We start from the raw sequence: 17,199 nt of genomic DNA on the forward strand, positions 1-17,199 counted from the left end.
TAGATGTTTCAAGTCCTTATTATGCAATAAACCACCCAGTAATAGCATCTACTGCAGTGTAATTAAAGTGCTACTGAAATACATTTGGGGCAATAAAAATCAGAGCTAATGTCAAAACAGCAATTTAATACGAAGGAATATTTAAAGCAGTATATACTATGTTATATAAGAACATAAGAACGTCTATACTGGGTCAAACCAATGGTCCATCTAGTCCAGTATCCTGTCTTCTGACAGGGGCCAGTGCCAGATGATTCCAAGGGAATGAACCGAACAGGGCAATTGTCAAGTGATCCATCCTCTCTCGTCCAGTCCCAGCATCTGGTAGTCACAGGCTTAGGGACTCCTAGCACATGGGGTTGCATCCCTGACCATCCTGGCTAATAGACATTGATGGACCTATCCTATAGGCTGTTAACATCTCATAGAGGATGGTTCTAGACTATTCTCAGTGGTAGAAGAGGACAGGACAAGGAGTAATGGTCTCAAGTTGCAGTGGGGGAGGTTTAGGTTGGATATTAGGAAAAACTTTTTCACTAGGAGGGTGGTGAAACACTGGAATGCGTTACCTAGGGAGGTGGTAGAATTTCCTTCCTTAGAAGTTTTTAAGGTCAGGCTTGACAAAGCCCTGGCTGGGATGATTTAATTGGGGATTGGTCCTGCTTTGAGCAGGGAGTTGGACTAGATGACCTCCTGAGGTCCCTTCCAACCCTGATATTCTATGATTCTATGATTCTGCTACAGATCTAAACTAATCTATCAACTAGATATTTGTACTCAGCTGAAAATACATAACCCTGTATTTGAATATAAATGAATTATTTATATTGACTGAGAAACCATATCTGTCTCACCCAGTCTTGAGATTTGCTTCTTGCAATGGGTGTCATCACTGTAACAGACTTTTTCAAATAGTGGGCCAGATCGTCAACTAGTGCAATCAACTTGATGTAAATGAACTTGTCAATTTACACCACTGAGCCCACTTCTGCAGTCTTTCCTTTGGCAAAGTTCCCAGAGGAGTCAATTCAAAGATTTGCCAGAGTAAAATCTGCAGGATCTGGTCAAGTGTCCTTAATTATAATGGTCAATTCCATGCTAGCTGCTAGCAGCGGTTGTTATTTTGGAACCTGACATCACACTTGCCATTTGTCCAATCTGTCAACTTCAATACAGGGAGAACTATCAAAAGATATTTTCTATTTAATATTTAAATTAAATGGGTCTGATTCTGGTCTTTTCACACTTACAATGGGGTAAATCAGTCATAATAAGACAACAAAATAGGCCCATACTCTCCAACTGTACCATCTCACTGGTCCTACATCACTGGTAAACTTCACAACAAATCACCAACATAGCAGAAGACTGAAAAGGAACTTACTTATGGACTAAACTAAAAGAAGCTGACGCAATGTCTTTGTTTAAGTTTATTTCACCAAACAGACAAAATAAAAGTTTTTGCCTAATTCCACATAAAGATTTTCAGTGCTGTTTTGTTTATATTTGAATGAGCAAAATAGAAAGGATTTTTATTAATTATTATTATTATTATTTCCCACTAATGGAAGTTAGAAAACAAGTTCCTATGATCATTTTCTCAACAGTAGACAAAATTAAATACACAAAGTGCTGAGAGACATAACAATCACTTTATATTCACCGGTAACCTCTGAAATGAACCGTAAGCTCTTATTCAAGGAATTTTCACTGCAAATGAGAGAGAACACTCCCTCACCAAAAATAAATAAATGGGAAACTACTTCAAATGCATAACTCAAAGTAAATGGATTTCTTACCATTGTGAGCGTAAATGGATGGCTTTCTAATGCTGACACTCTTGGACAGTGCAGAATAATGTACTGAAATAAATCACCCAGAGAAAAACGAATGGTAAAAAAGCTACGTTCAAAACATTCGGTTATGGCTGCTACTAACAATACCCCAAAGTTAAAAGCATCCCTCAACCCTTGCATAAGAGAAGCTGGAGTTTTATGTGCTGTGAGTCAACTCACCTGACCAGGCCTTGCTTTAAAGTTTTCTTTCCTCATTCGTAGTTCAAGGACATTAGAGGGATGGCTTATCACTGAAGTTATCGTGGCCGGTTTGTAACTGCGGATATAGCGATAGAGCCTTTCTGCACAATATAAGCACAAAGGTCCAGAAATCCAAAGCCAAGTCTGCAGAAGAAAAGCAAAAATATTACTCCAAGGAATGTTTTTCCTTTTTCATTTCAAAATAATATGACTCCTTATACAGCCTAGTTCTACCATCCTTATGGTGACTAATGTCTTAGGCTATGTCTACATTCATGGCTGCATCTGAAATACAGGCACTACACATGTAGCCACAGGCTGCAGTGAAATGCCGGCTGTGTCCACACGTCAAAATGTGGGGATTCGACTAGATGACCCTCGCGTTTAACCTTATGGTTCTGTGATTCTCCATGTCACAGTGAAAGGCTCCAGAGGCAGTAGGACACTACACTGCTAAAAATAGCAGGGTAGTCACGGGAGGCACTGCGTGGACGTGTACAGAGCCGTGCAGAGTATATACCCTGGTGGTTCAGGCAGGTAGGGCACTCTACACTATGCTACTGGCCTAAGCCGTATCTCACCATGCTAGCTGAGCATGCAATGTCTGTACTCTTACATGCCGCCATAAATGTAGACACAGCTTTAGAATCATAGACTCATAGAATATCAGGGTTGGAAGGGACCTCAGGAAGTCATCTAGTCCAACCTCCTGCTCAAAGCAGAACCAGTCCCCATCTAAATCATCCCAGCCTGTGCTTTGTCAAGCCTGACCTTAAAAACTTCTAAGGAAGGAGATTCCACCACCTCCCTAGGTAACGCATTCCACTGCTTCACCACCCTCCTAGTGAAAAAGTTTTTCCTAATATCCAACCTAAATCTCCCCCACTGCAACTTGAGACCAGTACTCCTTGTTCTGTCATCTGCTACCACTGAGAACAGTCTCGATCCATCCTCTTTGGAACCCCCTTTCAGGTGGTTGAAAGCAGCTATCAAATCCCCCCTCATTCTTCTCTTCCGCAGATTAAATAATCCTGGTTCCCACAGCCTCTCCTCATAAGTCATGTGCTTCAACCCCCTAATCATTTTTGTTGCCCTCCACTGGATGTTTTCCCGTTTTTCCACATCCTTCTTGTAGTGTGGGGCCCAAAACTGGACACAGTACTCCAGATGAGGCCTCACCAATGCTGAATAGAGGGGAATGATCACGTCCCTCGATCTGCTGGCAATGCTCCTACTTATACAGCCCAAAATGACACTAGCCTTCTTGGCAACAAGGGCACACTGTTGACTCATATCCAGCTTCTTGTCCACGGTAACCCCTAGGTCCTTTTCTGCAGAACTGCTGAATAGCCACTCAGTCCCTAGTCTGTAGCGGTGCATTGGATTCTTCTGTCCTAAACTCAGGACTCTGCACTTGCCCTTGTTGAACCTCATCAGATTTCTTTTGGCCCATTCCTCTAATTTGTCTAGGTCCCTCTGTATCCTATCCCTACCCTCCAGTGTATCTACCTCTCCTCCCAGTTTATTGTCATCTGCAAACTTGCTGAGGGTGCAATGCACACCATCCTCCAGATCATTAATGAAGACATTGAACAAAACCGGCCCCAGGACCGACCCTTGGGGCACTCCACTTGATACCGGCTGCCAACTAGACATGGAACCATTGAACACTACCCGTTACTTTGCAAGTAGTCCCAATGGACGAGGAGGAGGTGACTGCCCTAATCACAAGGCTACAGAATCATTCTAAATCTTTCTCTGGCCCAATTAATAGTGAATTATTCAGTTATTTAATTAAAGTGGAACAACTTCAACATGCCTCCTCAAATGACTAAGGTGAAGGGCAGATGGGACAGGCAGCTGAGGAGCTTTTGGGTAATATTTGGCCCAATACTGAACTGGATATTTTGTGTGTTGCTCTGTGCTCCTAGAGTTTCAGCTCTTCAGGGGACAGGGACCGTGTAGACCACTGTGTTTGTACAGATCCTAGAATGAAGCCCTGTTTCTGATTGGTGGATTGGGACATACATATATCATAATTAAATCATCTTGAGTCTATTGATCTTTTCTAAAATTCCATTTCTCTTTTCACATTTTTCTAGAATAAACTCTGCCTCCTCCTTCCTTTTTTAACATTCTCATTGAATTTGATACTAATGAAAATAGGCTTTCGGCGGGTGTAGATAGCCATCTGTAGTGGTGGTCAAGATGAAAGTTATGTTTATATTGTATTGCTCACTGTGGAATCTGTGTGCATGATGCTAATACATTTGTCTATAGCATCTGTACTATTGGTATCCACTCAGACCTCAATTCAGGAAAGCATCACTATGCAGGAAAGCACTAAAGCCTGTACTTAACTTTAAGTGTAAATAGCTCAATCTATTTTGTTTATCCTAGAGAACGTTAATATGTGACTTTATCACAGTCTTTATATAACTATGTGTGCTGAGGATTTCTGATAGTACAGAGCTCTGTAATCTAGCAGCCAAAGACATAACAAGATCCAGTGTTTGGAAGCTGAAGGTAGATAAATTCTGACTAGAAATAAAGTAGAAATTTTAACAGGTGGTAATTCATCACTGAAACATATTACCTAGTGATGTGATGGATTCTCTGTCACTTGAAGTCTTTAAATCAAGATTGGCTGTCTTTCTAAAATAGATACTCTCTATTTCCACATCAGCATGTTCCATAGCCCAGCAGTTAGAGCACTTAAGAGGTGGTAGATCCCCATTCAGATCCCTCCTCCTCATCAGGCAGAGGGGAGCTTGAACCACGGGTTTCTCACATCCCAGGTGAATACCCTTACCATTAGATTAAAAGTTATAAAGGAAGTTCTCCTTCCCTTTCTCACCCCAGCTGTTTTGTGTGAACTTGCCTGAGCGGCCTGCTCCAGTAGGTAGCTTTTGGGCTCACCCATTGAACTGGGCCTGGCACACAACATAGGTGTTTGTCTGCCTGTCTTCTCTGGTTGTGAATTGCTCTGGGGCTTAGGCAGGAGATAGGCACCCAGACATCTAGAGGGAGCCAGCAGTACGCATGCCCAGAGGCAGAAACACAGGTGCTGAGGGAACGTTTACTGCAAAAAAACTTAGCCACTGAGTGAATTTAGGCAGCTGCGGTGTTCAGCAGGAGTTTTGTGGATCGCAGTAGAGCACAAACTGAGACTTAGGTGCCTACATCTTGGGTTTAGATAGCTAAATAATTTTGTGAATCTCACCCTCACAGTCTAAATAGACAAAGGGTGGGAGATAGGAAGCATTCTTAGCCCTATTTTACAGATGGGATTTGGCCACGGGGAGATTAAGTGATTTGCCCAAGGTCACACAGTGTGTGCCTACACAGTCTGCAGCAGCCAGCCTCCCAGCCTGGTTCGACAGACATGGGCTAGCGAGGGCTCACGATGCTGCCCTAAAAATAGCTGTGTAGACATTGTGGCTCTGGCTAGAACTCGGGCTGTAAAAGCTGGGGGGGTGGGGTGGGCTGATGCCTGATAAGGTTTTAATATTTTCCATTATTAAAACTTCTGGTCCAGAGAAGTAATAATTAGTGGTCGTGGCTGACTGAAAGACTTGGCATTGCCTGTAAAACCTGAAATATCGGATCATACAGACCTCTGGGAAGTGCGACTGGAACTTGGGTTCCTCAGCGCAAATTCTCACAAAATTATTTTGTACAAATGGTTCCAGTTCTGCTGGGAAAGGCTCAGGAGCGTATTCAGGAAAAGGTTCTTCAAAAGTGCCTGGCACTGGAATATCCTCTCGGAGAGTTGTGTTAGGATGAAAGCAGCCAGGAGGGTGTTCCTCTAGGTTAGTCTGGTATTTAAGCACTCCTCTACAGGAAACAAACAAACAAAAAAGACACTGAAACAGCAATCAAAATCAACCGACTTCTCTCAATTTGTAGAGGATTTTATAGGCCATCACAAAGCTGATCAAAGGCTGATATTCCACAAGCATTTTAACTTTGTTTTACCTCCAGGAGTTTGAATTAGCTTGACACGTTCCAACAATAGATCCCTTTGTCACTAAAGTGGAGGTTCTGCAACCCATCTGGCACTCCTGATACTACTTGAGGGTAGGAGAAATTGTGCGGGCCTCGGAGAGAAATTAAATAATTGCATTTGCAATTCAATCACACAAAGCTATTTTCAGCCACACTCTGTGTGTTATACAAGCCCTCGTTTTAATGCAATCTTAAACACAAGTGGCCTAACAATATTGCAGAATTATAAACTGCAGGGAGCACTCCTATCATTCAGTGTATTTCATGTTTGTGCATGACAGCATCATACACGAGCTACATCCCACTTCTGAAAACCCACCTGTCAAATGAAAAAAGTCATTATGATGGGGTGTTCACCCCAGACTGGCCCTGATGGAGTTAAGGAGGCTCCAGATGGGGCCAATTAATTTTCATAGTTGCACCTGAAGGGAGGCCGAGGGATTTATAAATACTAATTGCTGGTAATGCCCAGCTGGGGGAGAAGCTGGGTAAAGAATATAAAGAGATGAAGTCTTTAGTAGCAGGAGGCCACAAGGAGAGAGTCTGTAGTCACTCTCTGAGAACAGAGAGGTGGGGAGGAGGAGGAAACCCAGGGGGGAGAATAAGCCCTGGGATCCTGGCCCTGGAAGCAGGATCAACTCCAGAGGAGTTGTGGGAAAATAAAGTCTGAGAAGCCTGGGTAGGAAGAAGCCCAGGGAAACAATAAGAAAAGGGGGGGGGGGAGCCTGAGTTCCCCTACCAGTCACTCGGAAAGGGCACAGCACTGTTGGTGGTGCCACCCAGACATCTGGTCTGGTGAGACTTTGATATCCTGGAAGGGGGGACTATATAGTGATTTACCCAGAGGGCCAAATCGCAAAGAGGGAGCACTGTGAATTATGGGAAGAGAGACCATCGCAGCCATGGATTGACTATTGGCAGGGGCTGCCATTTGGGAAGAAAGCCACTATGACATGCCTGGCCAGGAAGAGGAGCTCTTGCGTTGAGTGAACCCCAATACAGTGCTCCATCAAATGTGTAGTACAGAGAGAGAGCCTGGAGCACTGGGCCTGGTGCAGGGCCTTAGGCCTGAACCAGCGGCTGTGAACCAAAGTCAGGCCATGTATTAAAGCAGATGCTCACACATTCACTGTTGGGTACATAAACTTGGCAAAGTTGCTGCTAGCGTACAAGGTACTAGATATACACGCAAATATATTTCAGAAGGTTAGTACAGACACACCACAATCTAGTACAAGATAAGATGGTTTAACAGAATAATAGGGAAGTTTTTCTGAAATATAAAGAACTGGGTACAAGGGGAGGTAACAAACAGATGTCATGAAACATGTAAGGCAATATGTAACTTGTTAATCCCAGTTGTTTGTCTCAGTCTGTAAATGTTGAGGTACCTTGCCTTAGCCCTTTGTGAGGCCAAGGGGACAGCAGAGACTCCCGCGGATGACTGAACTGCTCCTTGCTGCAGGGCACTCATGTGTTAATGTATTTGTCCAAGTTGTGCGAGTCACTAGGATTGTGCCTTGAGGGCAATAAATCTGGCTGAGTGCCTTTGTCACCGAACCGTGCCTGTGGTCTTTCTCTCTGAGTAACATCGAGGTTTGCTGGCTGAGCAAGCGGTGCTCTCTGCTAGTGCTGATAACACTGGAGCTCCAAGGACAGAAGCACTGAGCAGATGTAACAACTTAGCAGCTTTGACAGCGTTGCCGCAGCAATGACATTCCACACTTCTACAAAAAGCCAGGATCCAACCTTACAGATGATACGTCTGGAGCTGTACATGTTTCTCAGGTGAGAGTTACATCGATATTAACACGAACGTGCATGGGATTTTACAGACACAGCTGGAGAACAGAAAGAGGAAAAATACCAAAAGAAAACTAGGATTCCTCCAGACACTATATGAATCATTAAGAAGGTAATGAGATAAGTAATATACCCCCTTGTTCTTCTGAAGCCTTCCTTTGCCACTCAAAGAATTTGGGCTTGAATTATATCAAAATTATGGCCTGGGATGGTAGAAATATAAATGGCTAAATTATACCTTTTAAGAGGCACGGCTTTGCTGGGGAGAGGAGGAGGTTTCTGGCCTGTGCAGCAATGGCTGGGCGAAACGTCTGTAGCATTATACCTCCTGAGTGCTGGGTACAATGTGGTGAGCAACGCTCCTAGTTCCACCTTTGAAACATGTAATCGATGCCCCACCCGCACACCAGCCATCCTGGCGCTATTTGGCTCGCAGGAGTGGAGGAAAGCATGGTGGTGGCAGCAACCTTCCCAACCCAACCTTGCCCTCCTGACAGGATACATACTGCCAACATGGTCCAATGGTTAGGGCACAAACTGGGGACTTGGGAGACCAGGATTCAGTTCCCTGCTTCACTACAGACTTCTTATGCGACCTTAACCAAGTCATTAGATCCTACTGCCTCAGTTCCCCCATCTGTTACATGGGGATAATGACACTGCTCTACCTCACAGGGTGTTGCGAGGATAAATTAAAGATAGTGAGGCGCTCAGATACACTTGTAATTGGTGCACATAGAAGCACTTCAGACAGATAAGATAGCAGCATTAGCTCCTCACCCCACCAGAGCGTTGGAAACCCAACTATGGCTTCCCCCTGCATGCTTAGATATCCTGGTAATGGGCTAGACAGATGAGATACGTTTCGGATACTCTGTCACCTCTAACACAGAGGATACCCAAAGTGGGATAGTAATATTAAAACACACTTTTAATATTTGTCCATTACAAATTGTCACACACAAGCCCTTTAATGGTTGCACTTCACTTTGCCATGCATGAACTCATCTACCACTTGGCACAAGGTAATCGAATCATTTACAAGGCCCCATGATAGAGTGTCTCTAGGCATTATTTCTAATTAAACAAAACATTGCAAAACCAAAAAATAACATGGGTTAACTAGATCTTTCGGGCTATCAGTGTTTCAGGATTGCAAGATGAGCGAGTGAGAATTTTCTGATGGTTCACATGACAAATTTCTGGTTTTACGATTTCTACAAGTTAACTAATAATTATGGGAGCTGAAAGTGAATTCACTGATTGAAGCCTACTAATCATGGTTGGCAACATTCTGTACAACAGGTGCCATTGCCAGGATGGCATCTTTAGTGTTATGCTATGAGTTCAGAAGCTCATAAGGTGAACTGCAATTCCACTACACTGACTCCTCCACCTATTCAATGTTATTCTCTCATTAATAACAACAATAAAAATACCTCGCTCCTATATAGTGCCTTTCATCCATAGATCTCAAAGCACTTTACAAAAGAGGTCAGTATCATTATACCTATTTTACTGATGGGGAAACTGAGGCAGATGAAGTGACTTGCTCAAGGTCTCAGAGCAGGACAATAGGAGAGCTGAGCATAAAACCCAGTTCTCCTGAGTCCCACCTAAGTGCTGTAGCCACTTGTCCACTCTGCTTCTCTTGACAGCATGCTGTACTTTGCTGTGAAATACATTCCAAAGGTTGGAAGACCCACCCGTAAAATTAGACTGGAAAAAACACTAGACAATATCCTCAGGGAAGATTTGCAAGGAAAGGGGCTAGAATTTCCTCAGAAAAACATAGTAAACCTTTTCCCATTGTTAACTTCTGTGATTTTTGTGGGAATCTACAAAAAGAACAGAACCAGTGATATTTTTCTACCTTCTACTCAATCTTTGTATTGAACTTTTGTTTTTATTGTCATTAATATTGGACCAAAAGTAAATAGGCATAGCTCCATTGACAACAACTGAGAATCTGGCCAGTGTCATTATTATTATTTATGGTCGTGGTAAAGTCGCCCTCAGAAAGATCAGAGCCCTATTGACCTTGGCACTGTACAAACACATCATAAAATAGCTACAGCGCTGATGAGCTTAAAACTAAAGCTGGTTGAAATGTGTCTGTCAGAAGATGCCCTTTTTCCAATTTGTAAAAAATTGTTGACATTTGTTTAACTTTTTTTGTTTTTTCTCAAAAGATTTCATGCCTTTATTTTTTTTCAATTCTTAATCATTCCTAAAATGTTTTCAATAATCAAAAAATTATGTTTATCAAAAACAGCGCTGTTCCGTAAATACAAATCTTATTTACCAAAAAACCCAGTCTTGGGTAAACCAAAATCAAAATTGTTAACTATTCTGATAACATTTGAAATAAAAATTTTGAACAAAAGAAATTGAAAAGGAACCAAAAAAATTTTTTTTAATGGTTGGTTTCAAGTATTTCAAAAAGACAACAAATTTGAAAATTTTCATTAAACTAATTTTGGTTATTTTGACTAGCTCTACTTATAATCTAAACAGACAAGACAGACAAAAAGGTGGGATGAAAAGGAAAAATTCAGTAAGATGGCGAACTAAGGCACAGACAGATTACCAGATTTCCCTCAGAGGACCCAGGATAGCTGCAGCAGAGCTGGGAATTGAACCCAAAATCCTGTGTCTCCTTAGGAAGAAGGCTACTCTTCCTCTCATAGACTACTCTTCAAACTTCTCTATACAGAAATGTAGCGCACAGCAAGCTGGGATGTAAATCTACTGCACACCAGCCTGCCACCCACTAAATGGCCATGGGGACCCTGTTGCAGCGCACTAAAAGTTCTGTAGTGCACATCAAAATGCACTTCGGAACATCTAGTGCTCGGCAGCAGGGTTTACATGGCCACTCAGTGTGTAGCAGGCTGCTGTGCTGTAAAATTACATCCCAGCATGCTACACACTTAATCTCTGTACAGACAAATCCTTCCGCCCCCCTACCCTTGAAAAGTATATATGTATACATATATTATATATAATTTGGCCACCTCTCATGTCATGTCAGGTTTATAAAAACTCTGTTTTGATAATAGCGTTTTTGCTTTCATGCAGCGTAGCCCCAGTTTTCACTGAAAATGGAATCTTAAACAATCAAGCTACAATACATCCAAAACCGCATTATATAAATGAAAGACTAACCCTGTTCTTTGAACATTATACTTTTTGACACACGTTGTGTCCAATACACAAGATATTATCGACTAAAAGTGACACACAATCATAAAACATTGTCCAAAGGCACCGATTCTTTGATAAACTATAGAAGCTATTACCATAGCTACAGCCACTGAGAAAGCTATGCGCTCCTTGATAAATTCAGTACCATCACATTAGTCACTTCTATCCCCTCCTCCCATCTCCGATAAAGAATATATTTAAAACACAGGAAAATAAAACTTACAGACATGTCCCAGTTTTCAGATCATCAGCCAGTATTTAATAAAGTATTTGCCGTGAAGACACCATTCCAGCAAAGCACTTAAGCACGTGCTTAACTTTAATACATTAATTACTTAATATTTAGTCCTACTGAAGTTGAGTTAGCTGCAATGATGTATGATTTATGTCTGGGGTTTTTTGAGGATTATCTTGGCATCCTCTCTCTGGTGTCCCAGGGTGGGTTAAGCTCTGGTCCTTTGACAACTATAGCAATATCACTGGGGTCAGATCTTCAGCTGGTGCAAATTGGTGTAGCTCCTTTGATTTCAGTAGAACTAGCCCAATTGGCACCAGCAGAAGAGCTGGCTCCAAATGTTTTAGTAATCCTTATGTTTGTAGAATAATGCCGTGAAAGCATCTGTTTTGTGTTTCCTATTGACTTTTTGCTATTGTTGGCTTTAATACCAAAGCCTACTTAAAGTTTGGGGCATCTGTAAGTCACTGAAATGCTTTGCAGGTCTTGTTGCAAAAAGTACCACAACAGCACATGCATTACCTATTAGGGCTAGTTCTCTTCTCCCCCTGGGGTGAGGATGAAAGAAACAACAAAGCATACATGACAGATGTTAGTTGTGTCACTTAACACGCTACTGGGAGGTGCTCAGATACTGTAATGACCTGGGCAGTATAACAAAATACATAGAATAGAACCACGAAACACCCCCAGGAGAGGATCTGGGAGGAAAGGGCATGGAATATCCTAAAAAAGTCCCCTTTCAGAATCTTCCCCAAATCATTCCAGTGCTGGGAAGACATTTGTCCTCTGAAGAATGAGCTGCCATTCCCATGCAAATCTCAGACACCCTGGGACCCCTTGTCCATTCCCCTGCTCCTTGACTGCTCAGCTCCTTTAGAATCATGCTGATAGTCTTTCCTCCAGCTGCCAGTGCCCTGGGTGGGGGCGAGGGGGTTTACTGGTAACTTTATTCAAAAAACCTTGCCAACAGTTAGGTGTGCTGATACTGCAGCCTATCAAGCCAGGTCAGGCTTGACAAAGCCCTGGCTGGGACACTTTAGTTGGGGATTGGTCCTGCTTTGAGCAGGGGGTTGGACTAGATGACCTCCTGAGTTCCCTTCCAACCCTGATATTCTATGATTCTATGCTGACTAATATTGTCTCATTGTTTCCTTGTGTTCTAACCTGTCTGTCTCTCTCCACCTGTTGTATTTTGTCTTATAATTAGATTGTAAATTCTTTGGGGCAGGGATCATCATTTTGTACAGCACTTAGCACAATGAGGGTCCTCGTCTATGACAAGGGCTCCTAATCATAATAAAAAAAAATCTGTGAATTAAAATGCTTCTGTTTGAAATGTTTTTTAGCTTCTATTGTTACAAGTTACATCTTACATTTACTATAACTGATAGAGGGTAGAAAAATGTTTTCCTCTTGATTTTAGTTTGTGTATGAGACAGCACTTTGTGCAGAGTCATTGTCACCAATTCCCCTGTATAGCCAGGCAGGTTCCAGTCCTGCAAGAACAGGGGTCTGCACAGGGAACCACCTGCCTTTTATTTTGTGAGAGATGGGAGCCTTAGTTTGTCAGATTCCCCTGTTGGGTCTTTCATACAGCAACAACAAAGGGCTGGGGAGAACCTTTTTAAAAAAAAAACATGAAAAAGTTAGGAATCATGGTCCAATGTAAAAACTTGATTCTTGGAACTCTTTTTTAAAAAATTCTCTAGATTTCAAGTTTACAGTGCTCTATTTCACAGCTTGTAAAATCCAACAGCTACTCATCGTTTACCTTCAGACCCTACCAAGGGAGACAAGATGAGTGAGGTAACATCTTTTATTGGTCCAACTTCTGTTGGTGAAAGAAACAAGCTTTCAACCTACACAGAGCTCTTCAGGTCTGGGAAAAGTACTCATTTTCTCACACCAGTGCAACTCCTGTATGTATTTAGCTGTGACTCTGAGTACCTTTCCCAGACCTGAAGAAGAGCTCTGTCTAGCTCAAAAGCTTGTCTCTTTCTCATTCTCAGTCTAAATCAGAATACCAAGGAAGTCAATGGACGAGGTCCTTAGCTGGTGTCAATGATGCAGCTGCTTTGACTGAAATGCAGCTGTGCTGATTTACATCAGCTAAGGATCTGGTCCAAAGGAGTTGCACTGGTGTGAGAAACTCCACAGTCTTGCACCTTGTGTGGTTCTGTGAAGATGTGACCAGAACCTGGGTCTGCAGGACAGGTGACACCTCCACACCACTACCTGGCAGCAATGGGAAACCTGTAGGCATCACCACATACTTCCTGTGGAGATACAAACACAGGAAGTATCACCACAGGAGGCTGGACTGACATGCCCCAGATTGGTCCAGGCACACTACTTAAGCCCAGAGGAGTTCCAGGAAGCATCTGTGCAAGGAGGTCGACTTAGCTGCCAGTCATTGTGATGGATCCGCCTCTCTGCTTGCTCTCAGACCCTTGGCTCCAGGTTGGACCCTCGACTTCTACCCTTGAACTCTAACTCTGAGTCCAGCCCGATTTGGTACTTGGACTCTGACACTGGCTTTGATCCTTGGCTTCAGTACTGGGAGGCCAACTCCAGCTTTCAACCTCTGGTTTTGGAACCTGGACTCTGACTGTGGCTTTGATCCTGGGGCTTCAGTGCTTGAACTCTGACTCTGGCTACAGACCCTGGCTTTGCCCTTTGAATGCTGGCTCCACCCCTGCCCACTGGCATCAATACTAAACCACAGCCCCAGTCCCGAACTCCAGCTATCACTCTTAGATTCTGATCCTGACCAGATTCTGATCCTGGTCTACCTGGGCTCTGGCCATTGGGATGGACTGCCCAAGCCCCGCTCGTAACACTTGTGTGGTCATTTACACCCATAAAATGGTTGGGGAGAGAGAAATAATTGTTGTGGTACAGCAATGGGGACATGGAGAAAGGAGAGACAAAGGGAAGAGAGTGACCTCACGTCACCCTTTGCCAGCAGCCAGCCAGGGTGGTTCTGGGGGCAGAGCTAAACAACATTTATTTTAGTTACAACCAGAACTTGGTGGAATGGGCAAGGAGCGGGGTTTGGTTCAGGTTGTGACCCTGCTGTGTTCTAATCTGCTGTACCAAATGATGCTCCAACCACAACACAAGCTTTACCTGAACAATTGCCGCTGTTAAATACTGACCAGCACGAGGTCATGTCAGGAAGATGCCACTTGGCTCCCTGCCTCAATGCCCTTCTTTGTGAGCTGTACCCTACTCAGTGTGCTTCAGGAACAGGGACAGTTTATTTGGTTACGTACCCAGAAACATGCACCAGCAGCAGCACATAGAAGACAAAGAAGAGGTTGTGTGTGTACCAGAAGATATCGTAGTTCAAAAGCCTGCAAAGAATAAACTGTGGTTTAATGCCATTTGCAGATACTACACTCAGTCATTGCTAATTACAAGCAGCTCTGTGTATCTAGATGAAAATTATAAACATAGAAAAAGCAAAGTCCAATTCAGCTAGGGTCCAAAATCCAATTCAGTTATGTAAAAAATATACACACACATTTTCCCACATTGAGTTGTTGAAAAGGAGAGGGGACTGGGTAAGCATGAAAGTGAGGGAAGGAAAGCAGGGAGTAGGAGTGCATGCAGGGAACTAAGGTATGGAGACTAGCCTGTTTTCCCAGGTCTCTACACAGCCTTCTACCCCACCCCTGCTGCCATAATGGCTCCCTGGCCCCAAAATTCAGCCTATAACCACAGTTCTGCCACCAACACTGGCTCCCTCAGACCACATCATTCACCCTGATGCTCTTGTAGACATTTATATTTTAAAATATTGAAAGTAACTATTAAGCATTTTCAATACAAATGGGTGTAATGGGAAGTGGGTAACGAGGTGTGTGGAAGGGAGGTAATCAGAGAGTTGAGGGAGAGGGGAGAAGGACTGAAGGAGGTGCAGGTAGTTATGGTACACACGCAGGGAACTGAGGCAAAGGGTAACAGGGGGGAAAGTATGAAGATACTTCAGGAGTTAAGAGTTGACATACAGAGAGGGTTTTCTGGAATCCAGGGCACATAGAGGTAAACTGCAGGGAACAAGCAGTGCCACATAAGTGCAGGACAAAGGGGAAGAAGGACTTCCTTCTATTGATGATTTTAAAAACTAGGGAAATTCTCCCCACATAAAAACTCTGTGAACTGTCACTTAACTTTATTCCTTTCTCCATGAATACAATCATCTCTCAAAAAAAATAGGAACTCACTAGTTAAGGAAATATTCACCCATAAGCTACCTATCTTCACAAATACACAACACAGCACATTCCAACCCTGTACAGCAGCACAATGTACACAATGTATTCTCTTCCAATACAAACCCTTATCCCCATCCACAATACAAATCAAAAATTAAATCATACACAAACTTAACTCTTACTATATAATTTAAGAAGCTATTCTTAAGACATTGCAAACATACACTAAGTCTCTCTCTGAAATGTCTTTGTCTCCTTTTACCTAGACAGCTTATATCTGGCACATTGCCTAACTATAAACATTATTTCTTTTTACTAAATCAGAACTTTTTAAAACACATCAGACTGCTTCTTATCTACTATCTGTCATTCAAAATAGACATTTATCAAAATCTAATTTCCTAGAAATCAGAGTTCTTGAAAACCTGAGTTCAAATTGCGTATTTAATTCCTACTTTGGAAAATTGGCCTTGGTATGTGCGTGGGTGTAGATTTGCATTGGAAGGGAATGTGTATGTGATGGTTTACAGGATAATGATGTGAATGACTATTGTTATATGTGATTGAGAAGATAGCTTGTGTATGAGCAGTTTGGAACTTATTTAGGAAGCCCTGAAAAAGTGGTGTCCTATATTTTAGTGATTGAGTTCATGGGAAAGGCCCTGGAATAAATTTAACTTGTAACTGGATCACATTTCAGCATTTTTCTGTATGTTTTATTACATTTTATAATAATTCAACCCCCCTCCTAGCAAATGGCTCTTGAATGAAAAATGGAGAGTTGCTACACAAGCTATTGCATGAAAGAAAAACATTTTAAAAAAATTAAGAAGATTTTTCAAGAAGTGTATTCAACTGGTTTTGTTCTAAAATTCATATGTCAGAAACTGTTTATCCATTTCACCTCACATTTGTATCAAGCCTTTATTTATTGCAAATATAGAGACAGCATGAAAGGAAGTGGAAAGAGTTTTCAGGAGAAGACAGAGAGGACATGAAGGAGCAGATGGGATTACAGGAGGAGAAACGGGCTTGAACACGATAGGTGGCTGCAGAGCTGTGGAATGCTTGAAGAAAAGAAGCTTGATCTTTATACAGAAGAGGAGATGCCACTGTAATGAATCTAGAAGAAGAGGCACAGTTGGAGCACTAAGAGAGAAAAATGAGGTTTTGATGGGAGCGGAGTTTTAGGGAGGGGAGACTGAAGGGCAGGAGGTTGCAGTAGTCAAAACGGGATATAACTAGTACACAGTCTTGGAAACAGGGAAACCTTTGTTGCCTGGATCAGGAAATTACTACGATAAAAATTTAAAACTGTTCATTATTTCCAAGAATGTTTGCATTGCATCTCTTTCTCTTTTTTTATTTAAACAAATGCTGCTATTATTTTCTAATTTATGTTGGCCTTGGAGAAAACAGACTTTTGCTTTTGGAAAAGCACTGCAGAGCTGTATCAGTCTGAAGTGATCATTTAGTGTTTCCACCTTTTATGAAATGGGTTTAGCTTTGGAGGCAAAGCCTTCAGCATAGCTTACATCCTGCCCAATTATCTTGAAATCTTATCTTGAGTCTAGCAGCACTGCAGTCTAATCCTGCTCAAATTCAGTGCTTCTGTAGCTCCACCTGGGGCTGCCAATTAACATAAGAACATAAGAATGGCCCTAGTGGATCTGATCAAGGGTCGATC

General features: G+C 42.4%; 1 protein-coding gene across 2 annotated transcripts in view; it reads right to left on the reverse strand.

Moving 5' to 3' along the window:
* The window catches only part of NOX4 (NADPH oxidase 4), a 154,576-nt gene that overhangs the window by 110,965 nt on the left and 26,412 nt on the right, over positions 1–17,199 (reverse strand). For both annotated transcript variants that reach the window (XM_073318104.1, XM_073318024.1), the window contains exons 8-11: positions 14,568–14,648; positions 5,654–5,873; positions 2,016–2,180; positions 1,800–1,862 (exon numbers count right to left, since the gene is read on the reverse strand). In XM_073318104.1, coding sequence (XP_073174205.1) covers positions 1,800–1,862; positions 2,016–2,180; positions 5,654–5,873; positions 14,568–14,648 — 529 coding nt within the window. The remainder of the gene's footprint in view (positions 1–1,799; positions 1,863–2,015; positions 2,181–5,653; positions 5,874–14,567; positions 14,649–17,199) is intronic.

This window comes from Lepidochelys kempii, chromosome 1 (assembly GCF_965140265.1).
Source record: "Lepidochelys kempii isolate rLepKem1 chromosome 1, rLepKem1.hap2, whole genome shotgun sequence".
Taxonomy (NCBI): domain Eukaryota; kingdom Metazoa; phylum Chordata; order Testudines; family Cheloniidae; genus Lepidochelys; species Lepidochelys kempii.